Source organism: Tenebrio molitor, chromosome 7, assembly GCF_963966145.1.
Source record: "Tenebrio molitor chromosome 7, icTenMoli1.1, whole genome shotgun sequence".
Taxonomy (NCBI): Eukaryota; Metazoa; Arthropoda; class Insecta; order Coleoptera; family Tenebrionidae; genus Tenebrio; species Tenebrio molitor.
The window spans coordinates 17,916,853-17,936,378 of record NC_091052.1 but is presented as its reverse complement, the minus strand read 5'-3'; the positions used below and the strand labels follow the sequence as shown (position 1 = coordinate 17,936,378).

At 33.7% G+C, this 19,526-nt stretch overlaps 2 protein-coding genes across 2 annotated transcripts; both read left to right on the top strand.

Moving 5' to 3' along the window:
• The first annotated feature begins 433 nt into the window (after positions 1 to 433).
• On the top strand, positions 434 to 1,840 carry LOC138135057 (odorant receptor Or1-like). The gene is made up of 6 exons (XM_069053693.1): positions 434 to 923; positions 975 to 1,218; positions 1,275 to 1,374; positions 1,432 to 1,536; positions 1,587 to 1,742; positions 1,793 to 1,840. Exons 1-6 carry the CDS (start codon positions 434 to 436, stop codon positions 1,838 to 1,840), a joined length of 1,143 nt encoding a protein of 380 aa, XP_068909794.1.
• Positions 1,841 to 6,816: 4,976 nt separating this feature from the next.
• LOC138135056 (putative odorant receptor 71a) lies at positions 6,817 to 8,127 on the top strand. The gene is made up of 6 exons (XM_069053692.1): positions 6,817 to 6,913; positions 6,959 to 7,208; positions 7,262 to 7,361; positions 7,415 to 7,519; positions 7,877 to 8,032; positions 8,080 to 8,127. Exons 1-6 carry the CDS (start codon positions 6,817 to 6,819, stop codon positions 8,125 to 8,127), a joined length of 756 nt encoding a protein of 251 aa, XP_068909793.1.
• The last annotated feature ends 11,399 nt before the right edge of the window (positions 8,128 to 19,526 follow it).

Sequence of the window (19,526 nt, the reverse complement as noted above, 5' to 3'; positions counted from 1 at the left end):
TTTACTTTGTATTTTCTTGAGTGGTGATACTTCAGAAAAGCATTGTTTCCAGTTGCTCTTTTAATTGTCAAATAGCTCATGAATCAAATATTATTTCGTGTCAGTTACATTTAGGTTGAAGTAAATTTACTTAATGTAAAATTTATTATGAATGATTACGAATAGTATACCCCTCATAACAATTTATACTAAATGGTAATTTAGGATAATTGTTATTTTCTTCGTGGTATTCATTTATAATGTACAACTTCCTAAATTAGAAGAGTATTTAATATTACAAAACATTTTTAAGAGTGCTCTCAGTAGCCAAAAGTCTGGCATTCAGTGATCACTTTAGTCTAACTGGTTGAACGAATCGGTCTTCAAATCAAGGATCTTATAACGTAATATGGAAAGCCCAGTGAAGAAAATGTTTACTTTAAACTTATTCGTGATGAGATTACTAGGCTTCTACCCTTCTCGTCGATTTAAACAAATATACAAACTATACGCGTTTGCAGTATACATTTGTTTAACCATTCCGGTCCCAACTCTAGCAGGAATCCATCTACTGGTTGACAAAGATGTTGATCTGGCCCAAGTATGCGACAGCTCATTCATAATATTTCAAGTTGGTTGCTTCATTTTCAAATTGATACCGTTCGTATTCAATGTAGACGAAATCAGAAAAACGATCTACATGTTGGAATGGCCAATTTTCAACAACTACAACAGTGAACAAGAGAAAATTCTCGAAAAGTGTGTCAAAACGTGCAGGAGAAATACTTGGCTATTTTTGGGATTCTGTGTGGTTACGTTTCTTACCTGGGCTGCAACTCCTTTTTTCGAAAATGGTCACAAGTTCCCAATTGAGATTTGGTTGCCTTTCAATAGTAGAGAAGATACACCAACTTTCGTTATGGTTTTTATTTTTATTTTTTGCGGTATGTACGATAAGGTTTTTGCTGGATATTAAAAAAAAAATTTTTTTTCAGGAGTAGGAAATGGTGCTGTTTCAAACGGAGTGATTGATCCTCTCGTGTCAGGACTAGCTTGCTATGCTACCACTCAACTCAAAGTGCTGAAACATAATTTAGAGCATCTGAGTGAACACGCGGAAGAGGAGTGTTATGCAATGTTTCAGCACAATATCGATTTATCTGAACATGAACAAGTAATAAACAAAATAATTTACAATAAAATTGTAAAATGTGTTAACCATCATATTGCTATTTTCAAGTAATACCATCAAGTAAACAATTTGTTGGTATAATAAAATGTATAATAATTTTCAGGTTCATACAATACTACGAGAAAATTTACTCATCTGTAGTATTTACTCAATTTATGGCAGCCGTTCTAGTCATTTGTGTTTCTTGCTTACAGCTAAGTTTGGTAAGAGTTTAAAATATGGTATGAACTAACGAAATTTATTAATTTTTCTAAATTTAGGTTCAACCTTTTACTTTTACATTTTTCGCCATGATCTCGTTCCTTCTCACCATGCTTCTGGAGATATTTCTTTATTGCTATTTTGGAGCCACTTTATATGAAGAGGTAATGTAAAAATTCAGTCGGTATCGTTTTTCATGGAATGTGTACTTTAGAGCAACAGTTTAACATCTGCAATTTATATGGGAAGGTGGTACGATTACGATTTAAAGTCGAAAAAAGCTTTAATAGTTTTAATGGAACGTTCAAAAAGACCAATAATTGTTACAGCTGGAAAAATTTTGGATCTGTCGCTTGTAACATTTACAACGGTAGCAGTATTAAATACAATATAATTCAGTGATATAGCGATGTCTTACAGATTTTGAGGAGAGCATATTCACTACTCGCAGTCCTCAAAAATTATTAGTTGGTGATCTACAAGTAAAACAACTCAAAGAAAATGAGAAATAAATGTATTGTATACTTACAACAGTAAAACTTCTCGCAAAAATAAATAAACACATTATAGAAAATTTGTTTCTACCACGACTATCAAACTTTGGAATAAAATATTATTATGCTCCTTTTTTGAAACAGATGCCCAATTTTAATTCATTATTAACGGTCACTTCTGACATTGACGGTTTGTTCGCGCGTCATTTCAATTCCTGAATATATTGGGTGATTCAAAATGATTGTGGCCAAGTATGGCAACTATGTATGAAAATTTATGTGGCAACTGTGTGGATGAGGTAGAGTTGTCATTTGTATGACATTTCATAAGCGTGCATTTGATTTTTTTGATATCATTACACATTGATTTGACAGTTTTCAAAATTGCGCGACTATGAACTGTCAAAAAAACATCAACTCTACCCTACCTACACAGTTGCCAGATGAATTTTCGTACATAGTTGCCATACTTGGCCACAATCATTTTGAATCTCCCAATAGGTACACTGTGTGGCGGTATGATAGGGGATGAGGATTCCCTGGTTCTCTGGTGTTGATATTAAATACATATAGATATTAATGTTAGCACTTTGAGTTGAGTGGTAGCATAACATATACACTTAACGTGAAAACGTGACTTTCAGTATCGAATTTATTCGACATACAAAGAGGCACATTAAAAATTTGACAAGTTTTCATAGCAAGCTGGGCCAGACAATCATTTATAGGTATCCTGCATATGCCGTTCACGATTATTTTAAACACGCAGCAGGCCATGATATTTTTTTGTTAGATTGGCGTCAGGTCCTGTCATATGACGTTTCGTTTTTAAATATTCGCATTGTTGTCAATTCCGTCATTAATTTAGTTAATAAGAATTTACCCAGAACTGTCCTACAAATATGTATGTTTCATTTCAATTACAATTTTACGATCATTGTTCCTAATGCGTTCAATTATGTAAAAAATGTAACAACCTGGGAGCAGTGTTCCGTTGAATTATAACCTAAAATAGATTTATCATGACAAATCACAATACTGCCAACTAAAATGTCAGATTTTCATAGATAGTCCGAATTTGAAATAATCGTGAATGGTATATAGTTATCATGTGATTACTCCGTGTTCAGCCACATCCAGCTATAACCTCAATTCAAAAGTTGAATATACGTTCTACATTTTTAATAACGAATTATGAGAAAGTACATTTTTTTCAGTAAGCCTGAATAAAGTGTTAGATTACAAAAGAGAGTTTTTGAAATATTTGACATTAAAATTTAAAAAAAATGAATATTTTTGTCGGTTAGAAAAATCATTTTGACTTAATTTACCGCCAAAAAAATTTCAAAATTTTAAACTCAAGTTGGGACATTTATAATATAATTATTTTAAAATTGTCTTAAATATTTTGCTATTTTGTTAATTATAATTAACAATTATATTATACATCGGGTGTTCATTTAAATTTATTCTCAAGGTTGGCGTTTAAGAGTCGATTGTGAACGCACCACGGATTACAGATGACGGATCAGCTGTTTAAATCTAACCTCACTTTTTGCGTTGTTTGTGCTTTTATTCTGCAGACGGACGATATAATTAAATGTTAAACTCGTTGTAACGTACCACTTTGTTACAAAAACATACTAAAAAGATGCATTAAAAATTTTTGGAGTAGGGGTGGCTGGATGCGACTGTGGAAAGAGTAATGAAATGACATCAATAACTGCACTATGTGACCTACCCTTATATGCTGACTCATCCTAAAATTTGAAATTTAAGTCAAACACCAGAAATAAATTCACTCTAAAATTTCAGGTGGACACCTAGATATACAGGGTCATTATAAAATTATAACCAACGTCTACTGCGATTGGACAATCATTTATAGATTTGGTTTAGAAACAAGGATTTTATTTGGGTACAGTTGGTTGCAAAAAACGAAAAAATAGATTTTTCTTAACGTAAATTTGGTTTTGTCCATTTGCCAATTAAATGTCTACTTGACAATACCTATAAAATAATTTTTCAAAATGTCATTGAATTTTTACAATAATTGTGACCTATTTCTCGTAAGAAGGTTTCACGCTATGAAAAAATTGTGAAAATGTGTCCATTTTATTCTGACAGTTCCCGTTTTTTTTTTTGCAACCAATTGTACTCGTTTTTATTATTGATAATTTTAAATTCTGTACATGTATTAACGATAATAATATACTCCTACTTATAAGACTTATAAGACTCAATTCCCAAATCGGTAAGCAATTCAAAGACTGACTCTTGTTTTATGCAGAATGAATTGCGAATTTTAGGTAATCTGCAATATGGGCATATGGGCATTCTGCACATTGGCTAGGCATTTTGCGGATTGCCAAATTTCGCACCTTGCCGGTAACACAGATAAAACAATCACTTACATGAAACGTTTATTTTTATTGTTGCACTAGACGAAAAATTAAAAAAATTAAAAACACTTAAGAAACGCATGTATTTATTACTAAAAAATTGCATTAATTTAACTCGCTTTTTCAAAATTAAATATTCATTTATTTATCATGCAATGTGATTACAAAATTTAATAATAATTTATTAAACAAAAAAAAAAGGATCAATATTATATCTTAAATGCCTGCTTTAATCGTGTAAAGAAGAAAATTTGTAATCGTAATCGAGTCAACTGTAATGTCTGTACCTGAACTACGAGTGCACCGATAATAATATTATTAATAATTAATTAATATTATATCGGTTATTATAAATGACTGTAGCCCAAGTAGGCCTAAAATCTGAATATAAAATTTATGGTTGACACTCCAAATTAAAAAGCCAAAATGATGTGAATAAATGAGTACACACCGCAATTTTCACCTAAAAAATGACAGTGATAGCGACAAAAATTCACAGTTCACATGAAAGCGGCGAAAATTTCATAACATGGGCATGGCCTCCTTGGACTACAATCACTTATAATAAACCTGTCTAATTAATAAAATAAAAACAAAAGGAAGTAATAACTTTAAAAAATGAATGATTTAAAAAAAAGTGTATTTTATTAAAATGTAAAAATATGTATCGCGTAAACAACTGCCAGCAAATGTAAACGTGAAGAGGAAGTTGTTTGATGATATTGCACATAAACTGTGCAAATTACAACCAAATGTCTGTCATTTATCTAACGAAAAAATTAAATTAAATTAACTACAAAAAACGAATTGTCAAGGCAGCAGTTTACATACAGAGTGTCCCAAAAATGGCGCACTAACTGTGCACTACGATGTAGAAGAGATCACCGTAAACGTCAGAAAAATGTTAAAAAAATTCTATTGGACTTATTTGCTGATTTGGCGGTCTTTGAAAGTGGCACTTAACAGGTCAATTATTTTGAAATATATGTATGAAATTGTCATGGCAGCTACCTCTCATCGTACATATTATCACAAAGTACAAGATCACTCACTACCAATATCTAATCTTGCATAATAGAGAATTTAGAAACTTTGGAAATCGAAAAAATTATTTTAAATCCACTACGGTAACATTTCTAGGTAATGATATACGAATATATCTTTGTTTACATTGTATTACCGCTAATAATAATAATAAAAATTATTGATTTTTTTGTCGGAAACATTTTTTCCATATTTTTTTCATGTACGGTCGGTGGACAAATAAAACTGGGACACTTAAAATTTAATCTGTGTAAATCAGACCATTGAATTGTGAATATATTTGTCAGTGTATATACAATATGTCATTCCAAAGATAACCTATTTGTGATAAAGCCGTAATTAAACGATGCAAATTTGTAAATTTTGACTTATGTGATTGTCATTTTTGTCCCAGTTTTATTTGTCCATCGACTGTACCTTTAAACATCCTCGATAAGGTAGTAAGTAGTTGGTACGCCATTTTTGGGACACCCTGTATGTGTTTAAAACAATGAATATAACAAATTTTGGGCAACTAAAATTAATTAAGTACATTAAAGTTTTCAAATCACTTTAACTTTAGATCCCACAATTACACATCTCATTAGGTGCAAACATGCGGCTTCATCTCCAAGGCCGGCTCCATTATAAATTTTCTTGATCACACGATATATTACTGTTGAAACAAATAAAAGTATCTCCTGCTTCGATTATTTTCACTTTATAAAAAATATTTAAATAATCCTAATCTAATTATATAAGTTATTATTTATTCTTCTTAGTTGTTAAACATCTAATTAATTACCAGTAATGTTCGTAGTTCGTGTCAGTTACACCATAAAGCGAAGTAAATTTCCTTCATGTAAAATTTATTAGTTTTACAGCAATTATACTGCTAATAGTATGTTCCAAACCACAACCTTTACAAACAATAATTTGAAATCGTTACTCTTTCAGATCTTTCATTTATTATGCAGTCATCCGACTTATTCTATTATTTATTAGGTATCACAGACCACATTTCTTCGTAGCTTCAGTTAGTAACAATTGTCAACAGCGAACACACAATAATACATTTTCTATTATGGGACTAGTTAAAAAATCTTTTAGTGTTCACTTGAGTACAATGCGGGTTCTTGGTTTCTATCCCACTCGCAATCACAACAAATTGTATAAAATTTATGCATATTTAGTTTATTGTCTGCTCACAGTACCAGTCCCTACATTGGCTGTCGTTTATCTGTTAACTGAAGAAAACGTTACGTTAACCAAAGTATCAGACAACGCATTTTTAATTTGTCAAGTGGGATGCTTTATTGCAAAATTTGTACCATTCTGGAAAAATGCAGACAAGATCAGGGAAAGCTTATACAAGTTGGAAAATCCAATTTTTAGAAACTACACGAAACGGCAAGGAAATATCATTAACGAATCCACAAGGATATGTGTACGAAACTGTTGGCTGAATGTTATTTTGGTTTCTGCAGCCCTAGCCAGTTGGGCAACAACGCCATTTTTTCGAAGTATGGGCAAATTTAGACTGCCCGTAGAAGTTTGGTTGCCTTATGATGTAACAAGAAACAGTACAGCGTTTTATTTTACGTATTGTTATGTAGTGGCAAGTAAGTATAAAAGAATTGTGAAACCAAAATATAGTTCGTTGTTAGGTGTTGGAAATGGGGCAATCGGGAGTGGTGTAATCGACCCTTTAATCGCAGGTTTAGCGTATCAGGCGACTGCTCAACTGAAGATTTTGAAAAACAATCTCCAATATCTTGCAGAATATGTCGATGAAGAGATCTTTCACAACAGTCAAAATAGCGTAAACTGCGATTACACAAATGAAGAATCTTTAAGAGCAAACATTTTATATGAAAAAATTAAGTTTTGTATTAAACATCATAATGCGATTTTAGAGTAAGTTAATTTATAGTGTTAAATATGCTGTTCTACTAATTATTATTTGTTAGTTACATTGTCCACTATGAAAAAACCTACTCATCGGCCGTGTTTACCCAATTTATGGCCAGCGTCCTTGTCATTTGCAATGCATGTTTACAGCTAAGTATGGTAGGTTGAATTTCAAAAATACCTTTAAGTAAATTCACAAGTTCCCGTTTAAGGTACAGCCGTTCACGTACACATTTTTTGCCATGTTAGTGTTTCTAATAACAATGCTTGCAGAAATTTTTCTTTATTCTTATTACGGAACCACACTTTTTGAGGAGGTCAGTTCAAGATTATATACCGTGCGATCAACAATTATTTAGATCAAAGAAGGTTTTGAGATTTTGGACTTATGTCTACGAATACTCTGGAATGCATGGAAGTATTTTTGGTTGCATATACCTGTTTCATTTTAAAAATTTTTGCTGAAACTCAGTCAAACAGGCAACAGCGCTGTATGTCCATTCTTCGTTATTAAAAACACCATTACGAAAGTAAGATGAATCTTTTATATTTTGAAGTGAAAACCATTTTTGCGTTAAAATTTGATTGATGGTGACAGTTATCTAAGTAATTGTTGATCGTACCATATTATATGCATACATATGTATACAGGGTATTTCACGCTTATGTTTTAGAGTAACACTTTAACAAATGCAATTTATATGGGTCGTTGGTATGAATATGACTTAAAATCTAGAAACGCTTTAATACTTTTGATGGAACGATCTAAGAGACCGATAACTGTTACCGCTGGAAAAATTCTCGATTTGTCACTAGTAACATTTACCACGGTAATAGAAATTATTTAATAAAACCTAATCTAAACTATTAATTGCAGATTTTACGAAGAGCTTACTCGTTACTTGCAGTCTTGAAGAACTACTAAACAGCTTTATTAGATTTGTTCACTTTGATTCTATACACACTAAATCATATTTAAACTTATTAGGTATAAATTTGGAATTTAATTGAAATAAATATTTCATTTCTGTGTGTTGTAAACTAGTCAAAAATTTTATCATTTTTGTGTTTTTTGATTATTTTACTTCCATGTTTTGTAAAAAACATATTTATCTTCAAGGGGTCGAAAATCACAACTGTGTGTATCTCCATAAAAACGGTTAAAGTGGCTTTTTTTTCTGAGCGGAGTAGAAATACTTCAATTCCTATTAATACCGCCCACAGGTGGCTCGATCGCGTCAAATGTAAGGTAAGGTCATTTGAAGCATTTGTCACGATTTATTTATCAATTATAATTATCAATTACACGAAATATTTAACAATTAAATTATCCCTACTAAAAAAAAGCCTCTAAAAAACCGAAATAACGAAATTATTATCCAATATTTAATCGGTTCTACTACGGTGTAATACGAGTATGGGCGTGTCCATGATGTAAGATGTCAAAATCGAAAATAGCGCAAGAGGGACGTTCAGTGTTAAAAAAATAAACAGTTGTAAGTTGTAATCGTTTGCTATTCACGTTTTGATAATTTTTTGTTATATTTAGGCCCATATTCACCAACGCCAGTTAAAGTTAACTGTAGGTTAAAATATACGAAAACATTGTTATAACAATAGGTAACTAAAGTAACGAAGGATTTTAACCTACAGTTAACGTTAACTGGCGTTGGTGAATACGGCCGTTAGCGAATAATTGAAGTATTGGGTGATTCAAAATGATTGTGGCCAAGTATGGCACCTATGTACGAAAATTTATGTGGCAACTGTGTGGGTAGGGTAGAGTTGATATTTCTTTGACAGTTCATATTTGCGAAATTTGGTAAACTGTCAAATCAATGTGTAATGATATCAAAAAATTCAAATGCACGCTTATGAAATGTCATACAAATGACAACTCTACCTCATCCACACAGTTACCACATAAATTTTCGTACATAGTTGCCATACTTGGCCACAATCATTTTGAATCACCCAATATGTGCATACATGGTGAGTGGTGTATAATAACCTGCAATCCTTGGCACACATATACATCTCGTTCAGCAATACAAAAAAGTCGTATGGCATTTTGGGCTTTTACGACTTTTTTTTGCCGAAAATGCCGTATTTGAGGACCACTGCTTCACTTCGACATGTTTTGACGGTCGGGTCTTATCGCATCTTTTTGTAACCTTCATTCGTTGCAATAACTGATAAATTAGTTAGTTGGTAGAAATTCACATTGTCGGTGACAAATTTATTCAAAATCATGCCTTTTTCGAATGTTGAGTACGTGGATATGCCTCTAATTTACGGAGAAAGTCGCGGAAATGCGTCTGCAGCGGTTCGTTTTTATCGTGATCGGTTTCATAACAGAAAAGTGCCCAGTCGACAAACTTTTGTGGAAGTTGCTCAAATATTGCGGGAAACCGGGTTACTTTAGCCTTCAATGCGTGAACAAGGCCCACAACGATCAAATCGCATGTTAAATGTTGAAAAGCAAATTTTAAATGCAACGGAACAGAATCCAGGATTAAGTACCGGACAACTGGCCAGGCAATTTAATGTGTCACAATGAGTTGTATCTAGGACTTTGCATGAACAACTACTTTATCCTTATCATGTACAAAGAGTTCAAAGATTAAGTCCTCGTGCAAGTGCATCGTCGTTTTTGTAGATGCTTTTACAAAAAAGCGCGGATGATCGTGACTTTCCTGCTAGAGTTTTAGCAGCAGATGAAGTGTGTTTTACCAGAGATGATGTTGTCAACTTCCATAATGTCCATGTGTTAAAGTTTATTAGAGCTTCCAGAAACGTCTCGTTTGGGATGAAATTAAGTTAAATTGGATTTTATGACTTTAAAATGATAAAATGGTTTAACCACATTTTCGGTTTATGTATTCACTTATTAATAGTATATTGTATATCAAGAGTTGAAAATGAAAGATTTCATACGAGTTTGCAGAATTGAGCCACAACCCGTAGGCGCGTGGCTTAAGCAAACGAGTGTGAAATCGAATTTTCAACACGTGGTATACACGATATTTTTCCGACGACCACAAAAAAAACGCTAATATTCGGCATCCCTTCAAACTTCAAATATCATTCGGCAGCGCTGCGGACAAAATAATTATACCGTTGCGCGGAGATAGATATCGTTAATCATCGGCCCGTGTACAATATAAAAACACACAGCTGTCGGCCAATCAGATTTCTCAAATTTTTCATTGTACACGGTTAGGCTGTTCGTTCGTGTTCGTGTTGAAATCGTTTGCAATTTTAAATTTTCACTAAGGAAAAACCGTGTGAAATGTGCCATATTTCACAGTGGTCGTCTGAAAAGATATTTACTATGGTTTACATAAACTAGGCAAAAATGAATAGGGAATTCCACAATTTTTCTTGAAAAGCAAAATAATTGCCCCAATCCTCCCACGTATTCTTAAACACTAGATAAATTTAAAATGTTACAGGTACTGGAAACGTTACATTTAATGTGTATAGATATATATTTCTAACACATTTCATTACAAATTTTAAACTGTATTTATAGAAAATTCAAAAATTGAAAAATTCCCTATTCATTTTTGCCTAGTTTATTATGTTCCATTTCAATTTCACCCTATATGTACTTGCTTACATGCTTACTTGCTTTATAACCATGCAAAAAACACAATTTACCAAAAAGAATAGTGTGGAATGTAGGTACGATATTAGTCACGCAAGAAAAAGTTTCTAATGACAATGAGTAATTCCACATGAGTAGGTAAGTATAATATAACATTTTATCCAAAATCGTAAGTGTAATTGAATTCTTAAATATTAAATATTAAGATGTTTAAAACACGGATGATTCACGTTCTCTACTCATATATTGAAGACATACTTGCTATTTTTTTAGAAAACGATGTACATACTCGTATCTTGCTTGTGTGATCTTCGCAGTCACTAACGCAACATTTTCCTGTCTTCAGATTTTTATTATCAGTCATTTTATTATAATAAACAATGACATAAAATGGCTGACTGTATGATAAACACATCCACGTAAACACCAAGGAGCTGAAATCAGAATTGCAAAAATCTGAATACCGACAAGGATAGGAGGAGTGACAGTGGCGCTGTCAACTGCAAGGGGATGCAATAGTCATGAACTTGGATTCAAGCTTAGACCATTTAAGTGGTGCGCTTCGCTCCTATGGACTGCTCAGTCCCTATGCTTGCTGTGTACGGAAAACGCACCAACATCTAAAAAAAGAAGGCAATATTTTTTTGCCTTTACGTAGGCGGAAATTGTATCTGCGCATGTACCGTAAACGGTAACGGAAGGTAGAATGTAGCCTAAGGGAGTCCGTTTCGGCTCAGGGACGCGGGTTCTATTCCGACCGAGGGCGAAATTAAAAGAAAAAAGGCTATATTCTATCTCTTGATTCGGAAGTTACGTTAAGGGTGCTGTGAAGTAAAATAAAATTCTGGTTTCGTGCAATGTGGGTTGCATACTCTGCAAACGCTGGATCTACCATGACGTCTGTCAAGAATGGGTTTGCCGGGACCCTTCTCAGCGGGAGTTATTGTCACAAAATGCACGTAATAAATACAGCGGCACTTCGTATTTTTACAAGGGTAATCTCCAAGCCTTACTGTTCAACGCCTGAATTTTGCTCTACGTAGGACTGTAATGGCAGTAAAATTAGAATAGGATGCAGTTTATGCTAATCTGAATACCTACCTGCCGGAGAAGAGGATTATAAACCTCTTTTGTTGAATTCAAGAAAAGTATATTTTTGCACAGTGCACAAGTTTTCTGGCAAAAATATTGTTCAAATTGTTGTATTGAACATGATTGTACCTATAATTCCTTAGTTTATTTATCTGCACGTTAATAAGTAATATTTGTACTAGTAAATGATCCATATAAAACTCCTTCAATTTTGATAACATTTTTAAATAAAATTCTTCATCTTGATATATAATTGTTCCTGTACAACTTACAGTCAATTGGAAAAAAATCGAGTACATCAAATTTCCTAAAGTTTAATTCATCCTTTTTGTTGTTAATTTTGATGTTAGCGAGACAAGCAATAGTATAAAAAAAAAGCAAATGCAGGCATATGAAATGTCATACCAATGTCAACTATACCACACGCACACAGTTGCCACATAAAATTTCGTATATCATCACTCAATAGTCAATAGTATGAATCGTTTCTTTTGAGTGAAAACTGGTTGTTTTTCAGCTCACAATATTTAATTTTCATATTCAAAATTACTTCCTTCGGTATGAAATTTTTATTTTTTATTTAATTTCCACTATGAATTTATAATACTAGGCACACAAAAAATTTCAATGAAGCAATAGGTATAATGTATTTCAACTTTAAAAAAACGATGCTTGGCCATGACAATCTGTATATCTGAAGAAAAGTTTGGTTAGGAATTCTGAAAATTTTGAAGTCACGATGTTGCCATACTTATGTTACGTTTTTTTACGAATCGATTAAAAGAAATTAATAGAGAACCAAAGTGTGTCCGAATTGTCGAAGTTAAACTGTATACAGTTTAGAATTTAATCGAATACAAATTCATTGTTCTCGCATTGAAAATGTCCATCAATCGCATCGCTACTTAGAATTTACAGTTCCAGTAACCATCACCGAAGTTTCCACGAATTATTTATTCATATTTAGTCAGTGTAAGTGCTTTCCGACAAATTTATGACATTATACCTAGTTACCGTTCCCTTGCCCCTTACGAAGCGGTGCCGGTGATCGTTGAACAGAAGCAGCTGGACTGTAGGACGAAGATACGATGTGATCAAGAATGACTGAATCTGTTGGTAACAATAAAAGTTGGCAAATTTGATATTTACCAAGAAAGGTTCATTTTTGTAATAGCAAAAATATAACTGACATAACCAAAAATGTTCTTAATGTCGTCTCAAGTTAAAAAATCCTGTCAGTGCCAACTACGAGACAAAAAACCCGGTACTTTTCAATTGTTTCATTGCCAACAGACTCAGTCATTGTTGATCAGTGATCACGCTGTAGTATACTCCGTACGCTGATAAATTGCACGTTTTTAAATTCTAGTTCCAAAACATCCATTCGAACAAAGTTTCAGGAAACGTATTTTGTTATAAACTGTTGTTGAAATTATGTACTGATTCTTCGAGGAAGAATGTTATAATAAATGTTTTTCTATTTGCGTCGGTGACAGATCTGTTACAATACCAAAAACAGAATCGTAACACCTGAAAGCGGTTCTATAATAGGGGTAGTACAATTTACTAAAGTCTAGAGAATTCTGGCAGCATCAGCAAATACGCGCTAATATCCCAAAGCCGACAAAGGTTTCAATTGTTTTTTGCCAACCATCATAAAATTTTCCAGAATATTAAAATTCTTACTTTTGATTTAAAAACGGCTCGAAAGGTGCAAAATAGAAAAAATAGTATTAAAAAACCCGTTTCATGAGGCGTTTATTCCATTCGTCCTTTATAAAACTCGCGTTTTGCGACTCGTTTTATAAACTTCGACTCATGAAATAAACACTTCCTTATGAAACTCGTTTTTTAATATAGGTACTATTTTTGGGCGCTATTCTACTTTTGACTGCATTGAATTTATTTGTGTCTCATACCATCATTATCAGAATAATAACTTTGTAATTCGTCGAGGAAACGAGGCTTTCACGACCGATCTGTTCCAAAATGAGAGTTTAGTTTCTGGGTATTTTCTGTCAGGTAGAAATGCAAATAGACGGTCAACAATCCTGGAAACCAGCGGAATCTTATAATTCAATTCTAAATAAATTTGTTGGGGGTAAAAGAATAAATTTTTCTTTAAAAGGATCTTATGAAGGTAGATGCTATGCTGCAACAATTAGTTATCACACAAAAGGTCAATTTATTTCTACGATATCTCAGGAATTAAATAATGGTAATATAGGAAAATATACAATGGAATATAGTGAGAAAGTAAATAAATTACGTCAAAACAGAAAGATAACGGGTCGAAAAGTTAAAAATCGTGCTTGCAGCACCGATTCAGATTATAGTCAAAACTGTGAGGCATTTAGTGCGATTCTGTTTCAAAATTTAGCAAGATTGTTATTGAACAATATTGATTTTGCACAGATCCAACCAATCAACAGCTTCATATCATAGCAACTGCAACATTGTTATATAGCAATATTGGTAAATTTTAAAACAGAATCGTACCAATTACCAGAATTTCCAGACATGTCTACGGATAAATATGAAAATGCCAAGATTAAATTTTTGAATGAGGTTTCTAGCGTCAACATTTCTGATATAGAACAAAAAACTCGAGGGCAAAATTCAAATCCTGAATGGTATAGAGAACAATCATTTCGACTTATGGTTAGTAAATTCGGGAAAATTTGTAAAATGCGTTTAAATACTGACACTGCAAATACGGTAAATGAAATTTTATATTCAGAAAAATCATCCACTCGAAATTCTGTACCTAAACCACTGTTACATGGAATGCAAAATGAAGAAAAAGTGAAAGAAAAATTCCGCACGTGAAATAATAATTGAAGGTATAAAAAATAAGATTATTGATTATTTAACAATAGATGACGAAAAGTATATAAAATTAAAAACATCTCACCCGTATTATTATCAAGTACAAGGTCAATTGCACGTCACCAATCGCAATATTTGTTACTTCGTTGTTTACACTCCAACGAAAGAGAAATTCAATTCGGATTTAAAATACTGCATAATTAAAAAAGACGATAGATTCTGGTGTGAAAATATGGAAAATCACTTGGAAGAATTTTATTTTGGGGCTTTACTTCCGGAATTAGTAGATCCTAGACATAAAAGAACACAGCCGATTAGAAGAATACTAAAAAAAGAGTTATAATTTTCCATGGTTTAATCTTCTAAATTTAATTCAATTCTAATTTCTAGTCATTTAGATAAGGAACAAATAAATTTATTAAAATTTTTATATCAGTTTTTGAAAAACAGATTTTTGTTAAAATAATAATACATTTTTTATAATTAAAGAAAGTTGATAAGTCGCACTAATTTAATGGAGATAGGGCTATTGCTGAGGCCTTCATAAGAGCCAACCCATCAATTAGAGTACCTCTGAGGTGATGCGGAAAACCCTTGTGAAATTATTTTATCATATTGACCAATACCTCCTACTGCGTGCTGTTAGTAGCCGACCAAATTCTAGTAATAACGACATGGATATTATGTACCTCCTTGTTTACGCGCCTTACTTACCGCAAACATTTGGAAGAGTCGTTTCACTTATTACCTGCTGAGACCCTCATAAATCTTCCCTCTTATTGTAAGTTGTGTTGCCTATTTCTTATTTTATTTTAAAATTCGTTATCTATAAATTCTATCTTTGCTTACAAAATATCACCTTAAACAAAAATCTACGATTGTAGCTGAATAGATAACATTAACAGCTACATATTGAGTGTAATTTCAATATAAAAATCTTATTTTCGAGGGAGTTATGACGATTCCCGTTTTTAGCATTAATACGGTTTTTTTCAAATATACAAATATTTAAAAAAATCTGTCAACGTAGCGTCACTGATACAGATATTACCAATATGTAGACACATCGACCGCTTTTTCAAAGTTAAAAATGTGGGCTGAAACACGATCCGCGTTTGCACCATTTTCCTCGATTTTGCCTAGTAGTTCACAGCACCCTTAAGCCATTGGTCCCGGTCGACGAAAACTGCATGGACCTGCGCAATATTGACTTCCGCCAACGTAAAGGATAGCTATTCGTTTCTCCTTTAAATGTTGGTGCGTTTTCGGTTAAACTATTAGCAGTCCATAGAAGCGAAGCGCACCACTTAAATGGTCTAAGGATTCAAGGTCTTTCGCATCTCGCGGAGGGTGGGGGTGATCTGTGGATTCTGATTCTGCGGTGAGGTGAGTGGTCAGTGGTCACTGGTCATTGGTCAGTCGTCAGTGGGACACAGACGGTCGTCGTAGCAAGGCGAATGAACGTGGTGGGATCATCAGAAGGTAAATTTCATCCCAGGGGTCGAAGCCAGCAGAGATGGATCCTAGACACGGAAGGTTTTTGGGTGAAACCGAACGCCCTTGTGGCGGATTTGTTTCTTTCCTTGCTCGCGGCAACCACGTGTGCCACTCAACGAAAAAGGAGGTTGGTATTACAATCCCCAGCCTCCACGAAAAGAAAGTAGGTTTAAACTAAAAGAGTGTGCTGCCGCCATTACAATAAACAATAAAAAAACAGAAAGTGTTGAGTACACAGCGTGAATCGATAGCGAGAGAAAGAAGTCAAAGTCGGTAGGTATCATATAGTTATGTATTTTCCAATGTACAAAGAACAATTTTAACAATTTACACAATTTGCTGAAAGAGAGGATTGAAAAAGAAAATACAAAGTTCCCAAAATGTATTGGTACCTGTGAAAGGCTTGCTGTGTTTGAGGTAAGTACAGCTTGACCAGAATAGCTTGGCGTATGAGATGCGCACAAGAGGAAACGAGCGAGTCTCTGTAAGACAAGGATATGGCTATGGTCGTAGGTACGGTACACTCAATTAAGCAAATCTGCTCAAAACAGCCCAGACATGCTGTTCGCTTGAAGCTTGAAGCGCTGATTTTCGCCCGTTTGTACACGATCTAAACACTTCCAGACCCAACAGACAAGTGCGCTCCGCTAGTGGGAGGGATTTCAGTCCACTGCGTCACTCGCCAAGCTGTTCTGGTCGACCTGTAGAGACCATTTCATCTAAGAAGTACATAATGCGCACGAACGCGTTGTCGTCAGACGAGTCCATGTTCAAATTTTTAGGGGAGGTTTGAGTCCAGCGGCGTACAGACCTATCAACCACGTGGAATCCATGCGCTCGTTGTTATTTCTAACTTAATCCCGTTAGCGTTCAAAAAGTGTTTTGTTTTTGTTATTCCTTTCGCTGTGTATCGTTCTATGGTATTCATTGTTCAATTATTGATTTGTTAGAATTTCAATCATATAAATTAATTGAACTATAGTGACTCCTCAGCTAATCGAATGTTTCTACGGCACTGACCATCAGCTGACTAGCGTCGTACGGTCAGATTTCGATGAGTCATCATGTACTCCTTAGATGAAATGGTCTCTATTATGTAATACTAGCTTTTACCCGCGGCTTCGCCCGCAAATTTCAGAATGTTTTAAAATTATGTTTCTACTTTCATGTACAGTAAAAGCTCCCATGAACGGACACCGTCGGTCGCCAATTTTTTGTCCGTTAGGCCGTAATATTAAGTACCTAATAGTATATTATTCAATAAGCGGATAATGATGACTAATACTCGTGAGGATGATTTTGTGCACGAGCCGCAGCCGAGTGGGGTAATTTATACGAGCAAGTGATATCCATTATCCGCGAGTAGAATACTATGTATTTTCTACGACTATGAAGGGAAATTGATAAATAAGTTTCATTATTAAACAAACGGAAACTGACATTTTAAAATTATTACTTTGTATATTTGATACCATTGCATTAAATTTTGCGAGTAATCTTCATAAACTAGTTTATGTTCAAACCTTCTGTCTTAGAAACTTCTTTTTTGGTTGACATTCGTTTTCGATTGCCATTTCGCTGTAAACTCTTCTCTCTTCTTTATAATGACAGATGCATAAGTTTTTCCATATGCCTGTTTTTCGAATTCATTTTAACTTTACCCACTACACATGTATTGCGCAAGTTATCACAAGAGCAAATCATATACTAATAAGAGTAAGTCAAAAGATGTTGATGGATGTAAAACGAGGCTACAGCTCTGGCTGGTGGGGGTGGCGATTGACTGGAGCCGCGTCCTCCTAAGGGAGCTTTATTTTCAAAGAGGGGGGAAAAACTGCTGTCCGTGTCCGTTCAACAGAATGTCCGTTCAATAGAGATGACTTTCTTAACAAACCTATACGAATTAAAATGGTGCCCAAAGGACTGTCCGTTCGATAGGGTTGTCCGTTCATAGGAGCTGTCCGTTAACGGAGCTTTTACTGTATTGTGATAAACGCAGTAATTTCAATATGAAGTTTGTCTTTTTACGAAGAATTATTAAAACTTTAGTGTAGACTACTTTTTTCTTCGACTATATAAACAAAAAGATCAATACGACAATTCATGAAAATATGCCAACATAACACTGTTATTTTCAGTTGTAACCTTATTTAGATCCTCCTATTGTTTGATTGTCTCGTTTGATTTCAGATATCTGCCTTTTGATTTTTCCGGTATTAAGCTATTTGAAGCTTGTTCTGCTTCATTTAAGACATCTTCCGGTAAAACACAATCATTCAAACACATTTTGCGAAATTGCTACTTTTTTAAACAATCAAATGTAACTATGACACCTGAACATATCATGCAAACGCGATTTCCAACTCGAAAAAACTTTTTTTGTGCTTAACAGGCTTAAAAATGATAATAGGGGTTGCTTTTTGTGGGTGTCAAGTGGCGAAGGTGACGATATACTCAGAGGATGAAATAAGGGTGAAGCGGCGAAGGTGAGGGTATTTCCAACTCGAAAAAACTGGCTTTTTTTCTTAACAGGGGTCAAAATGGTAGTAGGGGTTGGTTTTTGTAAAATTAAAGTAGACAGTAATTTTTTTCTTGTTTTGAAGATCAAGTGTACAAAATTTCATCAAGATCGGAGTAAAACTGTAGATTTGCATACAAAATATACAAATAAACAGACATTCAGTTTTATATATACAGGGTGACTGACGAAAAACCTTTTACTCTGTATTTTACTTATTCTTCATCTGATTTGAATAAATGACACATCAAATGAATTAGTTCGAAAAGCACTTCATTATTATCCTATTTGATATTTTTTTCGACATCTATTTTTTGACAGACGAGAGCCAACTTTTTTTTTTTAAATTACACTCTATATATTTTTTTATTCGTTCTTATAAAGAATCTTCTTCTGAATATTCGTGCATTAAAAGAAAAACAAAAAATGTATTTTAATTGAAAAAAATTGAAAATCAAAAATCAAGTAATCAAATTTGTAAACAAAACAAAATCTATTCTAGTTGCTCAAAATTTCCTCAATGCTGTTGCAGACACTGTCGATACTTTCTAGAAATACCCACCTTTGCATTCAGTAAAAAATGTCGGGGTTTTTCTTGACATACTCGCACTATCCATTTTCTTAACTCTTTTTGGGTACCTGGTGAGGTCAAATAAACATTGTCTCCAAAGTTTCGAATGAAGATAAAGAAATCCAATGGATTAAAATGTGGGGATGTAGCGGTCCATCGAATAGCTCCATGAGCACCCATTCATCGTTCACCAAAATGATTTAAATG

Coding starts and splice junctions, on each gene's coding strand:
- LOC138135056 (XM_069053692.1), top strand. CDS start 6,817: ATGGGCAAATTTAGACTGCCCGTAGAAGTTTGGTTGCCTTATGATGTA. Junction 6,914..6,958: donor GTATTGTTATGTAGTGGCAA/GTAAGTATAAAA, acceptor GTTCGTTGTTAG/GTGTTGGAAATGGGGCAATC. Junction 7,362..7,414: donor CATGTTTACAGCTAAGTATG/GTAGGTTGAATT, acceptor TTCCCGTTTAAG/GTACAGCCGTTCACGTACAC.
- LOC138135057 (XM_069053693.1), top strand. CDS start 434: ATGAGATTACTAGGCTTCTACCCTTCTCGTCGATTTAAACAAATATAC. Junction 924..974: donor TTTTATTTTTATTTTTTGCG/GTATGTACGATA, acceptor ATTTTTTTTCAG/GAGTAGGAAATGGTGCTGTT. Junction 1,219..1,274: donor CATCATATTGCTATTTTCAA/GTAATACCATCA, acceptor AATAATTTTCAG/GTTCATACAATACTACGAGA.